The 11,436-nt window shown below is 27.2% G+C and overlaps 1 protein-coding gene across 1 annotated transcript; it reads right to left on the reverse strand.

Annotated features, from left to right (window-relative positions):
- Positions 1–2,379: 2,379 nt before the first annotated feature.
- On the reverse strand, positions 2,380–4,977 carry LOC18602299 (UDP-glycosyltransferase 74F2-like). The gene is made up of 2 exons (XM_007033583.3): positions 4,273–4,977; positions 2,380–3,257 (listed from the first exon to the last, which is right to left on the reverse strand). Exons 1-2 carry the CDS (start codon positions 4,915–4,917, stop codon positions 2,535–2,537), a joined length of 1,368 nt encoding a protein of 455 aa, XP_007033645.3. The 5' UTR covers positions 4,918–4,977; the 3' UTR covers positions 2,380–2,534.
- Positions 4,978–11,436: the final 6,459 nt, after the last annotated feature.

Raw genomic sequence — 11,436 nt, forward strand, 5'->3', positions numbered from 1 at the left:
AAAAGTGTCACTAATCTCACATCAGTAAGAAATGGAGTAAGTCTTGGATATATAGATATAGGTCTTCCTCCACTTAACAAACCAGTCTTTTAAATTAGAAAAATGGACCTGTGACAAGTGGTATCAGAGGCAGATCCAAATTTTCACTGATGTGAGACTCTCCCATGAGAGTCACAATGATCAAATTAGACTTGAACCAATGTAAAGGTTCTTCTCATCTATAGATAAAGAGACTCTTCTCTATGGGTAAAAAGCCATTGCAACGGGGGTGTTCCACAATTGGATAAGGTGGAATGTCAAAAAGATGAAATAACAGACATGTCTTTTGAATAAAAAAAGTGAGCTCCTTAATTTTAAGGTATTATATCTAAATCTAATTATGAAATTTAATACTCATAACATATCCAAATCTTATATATTAACAAGGTCTTATTAAAATCTTATTAAAGTCCAAACTCATTTATTTAGTCAAAAATAATTTAGGTACCCACTACAAAATCCATCCCATCTCGAATTCAATAATAAAAAATAAAATTTAACCATTTTTATATATTTTATCAATTAAAATTAAATTAATAAATTCAAAGTAACTTTATATTTAAATAATTTATAAATGAAAATAAATAATTTGTCAATTATAAATAATGCATACACAAAAAATAATATAAGAATAAAAGTAAATATTGAAAAATTACTTATATATCCTTTCAAAAAAAAATTCATTATGTATAATTGAGTTCGGTTAATAGATACTCTAAGGTTACTATCCATACTTTATCCAAATTCGTTTCTAGAGCGCTAATCCTACTTAAACGAGTCAATATTGAGTATCCATTCACATACTATCCATTACTATCCTCATGCATAATGTATGAAAAATAATTAATTTTCTCATAAGTCATATTTAAAATTTTATGAATCTATATATCAGTAAACATTATATACGTGGATCTGTTAAAATTTGAATAAAAATGATATTTACTGAATAATTTCATAGATCAATCCTTTGTCTTGGAAACTTTACTTTGTCAAAGTCAATTTTCTTTTCTTACATTGAAGACAAAATGTAAGGTGGGAGATTTTGCACTTAGCATCAAATGCCTTTTAAAAGAATAGAGTGACATTAAGCTGTCGCCCAATGATTTAACTTTGATTTTTTTTTTGGTACACTATCATTACAAAAGCATAATATATATATATATATATATATATATATATATATATATCTTTGACTTTTAAAATTAAATATAGAATAATAAGAAAACGTCTAAATGAAATGTATGAAGCAGTTAGAGAATTTGAATATTAAATTTTAGTCTTAAAAAAATAAAAAAGAGTGACAAAAGTTAAGATGAAATCTAAAATATATTATAAACAAATTGAAATTTTTGTTGAAAGGTAAAATTAATGAGTTGGTGATAAAGATGTCACCAATAGAATGCAAACCAAATAATCCTATAATAAAGATAAAAATAATAAGACAGGAATTTGGTCAGACACAACCAATTGTAGAGCTAGCTAACTGACAGTTTGGACACACAATCCGGGAATTGAGGGAGTGGAGTGTTGAAATTCTCGACAATTAGATTCTTTATTGGCATTTCTTTTCATGGCTGAAAATAATACGTACAAATTCCAAACGTCAGCAGTGACACCATGCTACTTCTCTTTCTATAAGGAATTATTCATTATTTTCCTACGGAAATTTATCTTATGGGTGGCTAGGGAATTTTTAAATCATTATGTGGGAGATTTTAAACACTGTAGCAATTGAAAAATTAGTGCATAATTTTCTTGCTTAAATAACAAATGCATTTTTTCATCATATAGAGTTAGAATGATGGATATATATATATATATATATTGAATAATTAATTATTTATTTTTTTATAAATATATTTTAATAGAACATTTGTTAAACGTTTAGCACTCTTGAAGTGTTTAAAAACTTTACCGATGTAGAAGATAAATTTTCATGTTTAAAATTATTAAAAGAGTTCAAAGTTTATGGAACGTCTGTCCCTTATGATATAATTATTAAAATTAATAAATTAATATAATTACAAAATTAGACACATGTCAATCTATCTATGAAATTTAAAAACTCAACTGTTATTGTACAAAAGAAAAATTTGAGTTTTTAATAAATAAATGTTAATTTGTTCGATATTTTTTAACAAATAAATTTTATTTAGATATTTATTTTTTTATGAGTAATTGAACATTCAAACTATAGACACCTTTAACATTTCTCTTTTCTAATACACTACTAACAATGGTAAATTGTCAGTTAATGGAAAGTTCATTGACTCTAACGTGGAATGAAAATTTTAAAATGGCAAGTTGCAATTATAGAAGTAAGAAAACCCCATGCCAAGGTGAAGATTAATTCATCCAAATATATAAAATGTTGAGTTGATGTCATGATAAACTTAACTAAGAGACTTAGAAAGGACAAAAATAATTAAATACTATAAAGATCAACGACATTAATATATATCACAGTTTCTTTTAATAAGAACATAGAATCAGCTCTAAGTTCTTGTCAATTTAGAAACAAATTCATTGATGTTCTTGTCTGAACTTCCTCCTTCACTGACTGCCTCAATAGCTAATTGTTTCCATTTTTTAGCGTTTTCTTTCATTACTTTCCCCGTTTCCCCTTCCATTACTTGTCTTATGCAATACTCGATTTCATCTCTGTTCACGATCCCATTCTCATCAACCTCAACTCTGACCCCAACCTTCCAAACATCCTCAACAAACTTGGCATCCGTGGTTTGGTCAGTCCATTGCGGCATCGCCACCATTGGCACTCCCAAGCACAAAGCCTCGATGGTTGAGTTCCACCCGCAATGCGTGAAAAAGCAACCCACGGACTCATTCGCTAGCACTTGCATTTGGGGAATCCAGTTGGCGATTACGCCCTTATCCCCCATCTCTTGTACGAACTTGTTTGGGATTTTCGCTTCCTCGGATGATCGCACCACCCAAAGGAAATAGAAATTGCTTTGCTTTATGCCCCAGGCAAGTTCCTCCATTTGTTTGACGCTTAGGTTAGCCATGCTGCCAAATGACACAAAAACAACAGATCCTGGTGGCTTGGTGCTTAGCCACTCGGTGCTGCTGGAGGAGTCTAATTTGAAGAGATTAAGATCATAATCCTCGTCAGTCTCCACTCTTTGGTCCAAGTACATGGATGGAATCGTTGGGCCGATTGTCAACAATGGACTCACTTTCGACATTGACTCCACGGCCTGTTAATTAATCAGATGAGATGAAACAGTCAATATTTTGCTATTAATCCGCGGCCCTACGGCTTTTGCCCTTTGGAGCTTACCGATTCTCCTAATAAAACAGACTTGAATAATGCCAGTCGAAGAAAATCGAATGATTGCAACGCCCCTTTTTTGTTGGATAAATATCTCTTTCACTTTCATATGTTGTATTATATGTGTTTACAATTATCAATATACGTGATACATATCTATGATATTTTATAACATTAATAAAAAATAATACAATGAAATATTATATCATATTAATTAAACATTCAAAGTGTATCATTCCATACCTATAATATGATTTATACCTATCGCTTGATACATGTGTAATACACGTATGATATGATTTATCCTAGTTTATTTTTAAAATTTATTTATTTATTTTTTTGGGTAAAAACATGAAAATCTAGTTTCAACCTTTCAGGTTTAGACTTCTATAAAAAAAAAAAACTATATTTACCCTTTTGATTTCAACATGTTATATATTTTTCAACTTTTAGTTAATAAATTGACATGAAAATGCTTATTTTTTAAAAATTTATACTATTAAAAAACATGTTGAGGATTTAAATTAAAACAATAATCTTTTCAATTTATGTCATAAAACCCTAAATACTATTAATGAATATAACATTTTAATTTTTTTTATTTTACATGTACATATGTTATTTATAATTAATTTTAAAAAAAATTTACCATACTTACAATACTCGACGCTCAAAAATAAAATTTCAATACACAATACATATTTAACAATTATCTATATGGTATTTATAAATAAAATTAGAGTTGTGTTTCTCTTTTTCTTTTAGATTTTTGTGTTGATTTCATAGACTTTATGAGAGGCTTTGTTACCACAACTATGTTGTGCAATAGAAAGTTGTGCATTTGCAGTTAAATAATTATTTTTGCTAGGTAATTAAATCAACAAAAACGATTACACATACATATATGCATACGCACTTTTCGATTGTAAAAGACATAGTACCTCATGCTCCAACTTGTAGAAGGTATTAACAAGAACGAAATCCGCTTTGTCGGAATTAGAAAACTGACTCAACACCAGCTCGAAGTAAAATGGATATGAGCCCGCCACGTAAATGAAGGACGGCATATCTCGAAGCTGAAGCAATGGCAATCCAGGGATGGAGACTGGCTCTGAAGAAACCGGCAGACTCAATAATCCATGATGAGCATAATAGTAAATGTAATTGACAGCACATGCCTGGGTAAAAAACGCTGCTCCCACTAAACCGAATTGCTTCGCTACATCCAGAGCCCACGGAAGGAAAGAATCATATATTACGCAATCAAAAGGGTGTGGTGAGTTCTTGTATTTAATGATGAGATCAGCTAGGGTTTTTGATCCAGCAGCTTCTAGCCGTTTGAGGTAGTCATGGATGCTCTCTGCTTCCGAGAAGCCGCCTTGGTCACAGCCGTGGGATATTGTGTCGAATTCCACGGAGCCTAATGATTCAGGCTTCATGGTGTGGGAGATGAAGAGGGTGGTGGCAAAGGTTGCCTTGATTCCTTTAGAGGCCAAGCGCTTGGAGAATTGGAGCATCGGGTTAACATGACCTTGGCTTGGATAAGGAAGTGCCAAAACATGGGCTCTGTAAGCCTTCTTCTCCATTTCTTTCCCTTAATTTTCTCTCCAATTTATGATCTCCAACCATGTTGGGGTAAGCTGAGATTTATAATTAGAGAAAGGGTGAATAGGGGACCATTGCATCACTCCAATAGAAGAAAAGCAGGCGCAGAGCCTGTTATGGGCCCCCCAAAATTTTAAAAAAAATTTATATACTATATAATTTTTTTATAAATTTTCATAATAGCCCTTCAAAATAAATTTTTGGTTAATAATTAATACAAATAAAGAATAACAAAATGATTTCATATACTTGACTCAATTTTAATTTTTTTTAAATTTTTTTCAATTTATATAATTATTATTCATATTTATTTATTTTTATTCTATTTACTCATATGTTCTAAATCTCTATAAATTTTCTTTCACAAATTTTTACGAACCATCCATCATATTCTTTTTCTTTCTTTTTCATTATGTCATATGTGAATTCTATTTTCTACTTGTCATGTTTTTTTTTTTTTTGTTATGTGGATTTTATTTTTAATAATTTTAATCTTTAAAAGTAAATAAATTATTATATAATTTTCAAATATAAGTTACATTGTTACACTGTTGCTTAGAATTTCATCAATAAATAATTTTTTATTCAAAATAACAAATGCATTCTAGCATGTATGTTGTAAACTTTAAATAATAAAGATATACATACCAATGATAGAATGAAATAATTGTATTTTTTTCAAGAAAATTTTATTTATTATATATATTTTTAATGGCTCTCAAAATAATTTTTTTAATAATTAATTTTATTATTCAAACTGTTTAATAAAATTAGAGTCATTATGGTTAGCATATTACTAGTTAAACTCAACAAATAAATTCTAAATTAATATGTTAAGCTTATCAAATTTTTAAAAAAAATAAAAGTGAGTCTACTAATCCAAACCTATTAAATTTTAATATAAATCTAAGCTTATCATAACATATTATATCTTAACAGTCTAATCTAATAACTTATCATAACATATTATATCTCAATAGTTCAATCCAATTATCTAATATGTTAATTAGCAATTTAAGAGATAAATAGAAAATAAAAAGAGAATTAGAACATACAAAGTAAAGAGGCAATTCATTTGAGTTTAAAAAATTATTTTCTCTTTTACTCTTGTGCCCAAAGAGTGAGTGACAGACTTCTTTTATAATTTCATTTAGTTATATATATAAATGACATTATCATTACTGTTAATGTGTATTTTTTTTATATGTTTAATATCTTTTAAATTTTATTTAATTTTTTAAATAAATAATAATTAAATTATATATGAAATTCTCTGTGTAATGTCTCTTTTTGTTTGACTTTTTTTGAAAATTCTTCGTTTTCTTTGAAAAAAAGTGACTTTTGCCCTTGTGGAGATAGAGAGAAAATCGCATTTTAGCAATTTGGAAGTTGAACACTTTTCAACTGTAGGATAAAGGTTGCAATTTAATGCATTTATTGATTGGTGTTCTCAAGGACAATAATACTACTTATATATATTCTCAACTCATTTGACATTGTTTGGAGATGTGTAAATTTGATATTTCAATATTTGGATGAATTTTGGTCATTTTTTTTTTGCCATTTCAAAACACAAAATTAATTTAAACATTATAGAGCTAACATTTTTGTATCTAAAAAAAAAACAACAAATTATATATTTAATATGTGTGGGTGTGTGTGAATGTGTGTAAAATTTTATGTGTGTTGTAAGAGAGTTCAAGAAAAAAGAGGAAATTTGAACCTTAAATTTATTTTTCTTAAAAAAAAGCTCTTCAAAAGGGTAATCAAATCTTGATTATTTATAAACGCCTAAGTATTTGGTTTATTGGTTGGTGCATGATCTCTTTGCGTAAAGAGCAAAATTTGAATCCCTCTCTCCTAATTATAAAAAAAAAAAATCTTGATTATTTATAATTAAAAAATCAACTTTTTTAGAAGAAAAGAGAGAGACATCAATGACATATTTGTCAAACACAAACCCAATCATCAAAGTGAACTTCAAAACTCATAGGTACATAAAACTTCTTTATCTTCACTTGATATTTAGCTTCACATCTTATTTGATTTTTTTTTCATAATTTTAAGTCACTTGCTTAGTCTTATGCTATAAACCAAAAATCTTAATTTTTAAAATTTTCAAAATTAAATAATTTAACAATAAGAAAAAATTTAATATAAAAAATTTAATAAACATGAGATACAAATTTATGAAAAGAACACTAAAATACATCAAATGAGATAAAAAAATTTTGTTATCCATTACATAGATTTATATATAATATTCACCTTCTGTTCAGGATTATTGTTATTGGATTGCGTTATGCCGTTATATATATATATATATATATATAATTCAACTTCATTTCAGTGCTACTATTATTGGATGGGACTAGATATAATTAAACCTATTTTCAATAAACACTATTCTTAGGTGCGAGTGTATACAATTGAGCCTCTTTTTTACTAACAAGAAGTTTTAGAGATGATTACAATCACACAAAACACGATAATTTCATAAAATAAAATATAATTATCAATATTATATAATACATAATATGTATTATATGATATAATACAATATTAGTAAAAAACGATATATATTTATAACTGTATCACATTTAATTAAATATTGAAAATATATCATATGATATATAATACAAATTTTACGATATGAGACGTATTGTACAATATAGTTGATATACTTTTTATAAATTTAATTTTAATTAATTATTAAAATTTTTGTTATTTTATTATTTTTTTAGTTAAAATATGAAAAACTTTTTTATGAATTTAAATGTTTAGATTTTAAACAAAAAATAATAAAAAAATTTAATTCCCTTTTGATTTCAACGTGATAAATGTTTTTTAATTTTTAATTAATATGGAAAATATATATTTTATTTAAAAATATATATTACTAAAGAAAATTTTAAGAGTTTAAAGTAAAAAAATAATCATCTTTTTAATTTATGTGCTATAATCTTAATTCTGTTAAAAATATAATATTTTTAAATTTTTTTATTTTACATGTATAAATATTATTTACAATTAATTTAAAATTTTTTATCATATATTATGATACGATATGATACTCAATATTAAAAAAATAAGATTTCAATGTATAATACGCCTTTTGATTTAATAACTATAAAACAAAATAATATTATCATTTAACATGTCAATTGTAACCGCACAAAGGAGTTGTGAGATTTTATATCATCTACAGCAGCAATGTTTCATAATCAAATTTCCAAGTATTACTATCAACCATCATTTTCAAGAAAGTGAGATTACCTTGCTCTACAGGCTACATGTATTTCTTTTACTTTATGATTAATGAAGAAAATATGTTTAAATTTTAAAATGAATACTTAATTTATATACCCAAAGAACCACAACAAAATATTGAATACTTATAACTTTTCTTTTTGTAATTTGAAAATTTTGATATTGACAGGATTAATAAAAAATTTGTACGACATGTGGGTTAAAGTCATACGAATTGTCTGTAGATGGCAGAGTTACTTTCATTAGGTAAAAATAATGTATAATGATTCTTATCAATTTATTAAAAAAATAAAGAAAGAAAAGAAATAATGATTAGCAACAATGGTTGTTGTTTGCACGACTATCGTCCTCTAGTTAACTAAACGCGGTATTGCATGGACAATTACGAATCTTTAAACGTCGTCAGTGACATCATCAAGTCCTCCGTCGACTCCTACTTCTTTCGTTTCTAATTTTACAATTTCTGCGTAAAGTGAATGAATCTACTCATCACAATAATTATCACATGTTTTTGTTAAAATATCACAATAATTATCACATGTTTTTGTTAAAATAAGTATCATGTGCATCGCAATAATTATCACATGTTTATCTTAAATTAAGTATCATGTGCATCGATCCTAGCATTTAGTGTTTATTTTTAAATAAATAACAGTTAACAAGTGACATAATTTAATTACTTTCTTTTTTTTAATTGATTTTTGCTTGTTTGCAGATTACCACACTCCACTGCTTATACGTCCAAACATATGATGTGTTGCGACATTGGAACCCTCCATTTGTATTTTGAAGCGTAAGAGCGGGTGTGAAGCGACAAGGTGCCATAAGTCTAGATTTAATTTCTTCCTCCTTTCTTTTTATTTTTTTAAAAACCATATGATCAAAGACTACAACATTGGGACACAAAATTCAAGTTTGAAATTTCGTAGGATTAGTATATTCCAAACTCAAATTGATATTGTTGACTTTTTTGAATTGGTTGGTTATTTAGTATGCGTTGCCACAATCCAAAATGGATGTCATTGCTTTTTTACTTTCTTTTTCCTTACAATTCGGTAGGAACTTAGACTTATGTAAAAAGAGAAGCGCAAGCGTTTACACCAATTTAAGAAAAGAAAATGCTGCAAAATAATAGATTTATTGGGACAGAGTTTTTTGTTGCAAAGATTTCGTTCAAATATTCTCACAAATTCTCAGCAAAAAATGATTTCAACACCATTTTACCAGAAAATTCAATGAATTTTTAACGAAATTTTTCAAAAATAACAACAAAATTAAAAGATTTAGACACTAATATTTCGTCAAAGATTTTATTGGATGTCCCCGAAGGGACAATATCTCGTCAAAGATATTTTCACAGACCATGTGAGAAAAAATATATTTAATTCAAATCTCTACACCTACCTCGCCGTTCCTCTCCCTCCCTGTCATTTCTTGTTCATGAAAAAGGATGATATTGCATGCCAATGATGGCTTTTTGTAATATTCCATGCATAATATATTTCACATATATAATATGATGTATACTATGCTTCACATACTATATTCAGTTCTACGTTTTATTTCTTGATGACTCTAATCCATATATATTTGATTGTGGGCAAATTTCTCTTTGTTGTTTGTTAAAGACAGGTGGATTAGACAGAAAAATTAAATACTAATCCTTCCTTTACAAAATAAATATATAATATGCTTTACATTATCAAGATGGGCAGGTGGCCTCGGCCTTTTGGTAGGGTTCCTTCCACGTGCTGCCTCCTATCTCCTGTCTGGTGATGTTGTCCGGCTGCGTGTGTAATGACTTTGAGTGGCTGACCCGGTTGGGTTGACTTTCGGGAAGGATTCTTGTACGCAGGGGTGGAGCCTCCTTATGTGACGTGGGCCATGACTCTCCAAAATTTTTAAAATTTTTTTCATAACATATAAAAATTTAAATTTTTTTATATATTTTATTATTAATTCCCTCAAAATAATATTTTATTTAATAATTAATATAAATAAAAAATAATAAAATGATTTCACTTTTCTTACTCATTTTTAAATTTTTATTTTTATTTTTATTTATTCATATATTATAAATTTCTATAAATAATTTTTTTCAAATTTCTACAAACTATTAATTATATTCTTTTTCTTTCCTTTTTGTTATGCAATATATTCTATTACTAGTTCTCTCAAAATAATGTTTTATTTAATAATTAATATAAATAAAAAATAATAAAATAATTTCACTTATCTCACTTAATTTTAAAATTTTTTAATTTATATTTATATTTATATTTATATTTTATTTTTATATTATAAGTTTGTATAAATATTTTTTCTCAAATTTCTACAAACCATTAATTATATTCTTTTTCTTTCTTTTTTGTTAGGTTATATATAATAGTTACCTTCTACTTGTCAAGTTCTTCTTTTTTATGTTACATAAATTTTCTTTTATATGATTTTAATTTTTAAAAATTAATAAATTATTATATAGTTTTAAAATAAAAATTGTAATATTACATTGTTACTTAAAATTTTATCAACGTATCATTTTTTTATTAATCCTAATTATGTAAGATAAAATTAATTTGAGTATATTTTTTTATATGATTTACCTTTTATGTTTAGTTAAAATAAAATTTTCTTGAATATATAGTATTTAAATAATTCTGATTATATAAAAAAATTATTAATCTTATATATCGTTTTTAACTATTTATATTTTATAAATTATAATTTTATATTTAATTTTATATTTCTATTATCAATATTTTTATTATTAATTGAATTTAACATATTAATTGTTTAAAATTTTTAACTCTTATTTAACTGTGTTTGACTTTTTTAATAAAATTTAGCTAACTCTATCCCTGCTTGTACCTGCAGGATGTCATGTGCTGCGGTCTTTGGTGTGGAGGGGATACGACTTACCTCTATGGCCTGCGTTTCACTTTGCCCATCTTGCGTGTTATGCTGGTTGTGAACTCCTGCCGCTTTTAGAAGGGGGGAAGGTTCTTGTTTTCTTTCTGTTGTTTAAGGACCTTCGAAACGTCGATGGTTTCTTGAGGAATGGTTTGCAATGGGTGGTCTTCTGATTTGGTGCGTGTTCCCTGCTGGTGCAGTCAGGTTGTGGGGGCTCTGAACAGGGCCGGCCCTTGGGTGAAGCCCTTTAGCAAGGGCTTTAGGCCCTCAATTTGGAGAGGCCCAATTGGGAAAGAACTTATAATTTTATAATAATTATA

The sequence above is a fragment of the Theobroma cacao genome, chromosome 4, assembly GCF_053813885.1.
Source record: "Theobroma cacao isolate CCN51 chromosome 4, ASM5381388v1, whole genome shotgun sequence".
NCBI classification, from domain to species: domain Eukaryota; kingdom Viridiplantae; phylum Streptophyta; class Magnoliopsida; order Malvales; family Malvaceae; genus Theobroma; species Theobroma cacao.

Coding starts and splice junctions, on each gene's coding strand:
- LOC18602299 (XM_007033583.3), bottom strand. CDS start 4,917: ATGGAGAAGAAGGCTTACAGAGCCCATGTTTTGGCACTTCCTTATCCA. Junction 3,258..4,272: donor TCTACAAGTTGGAGCATGAG/GTACTATGTCTT, acceptor ATTAATTAACAG/GCCGTGGAGTCAATGTCGAA.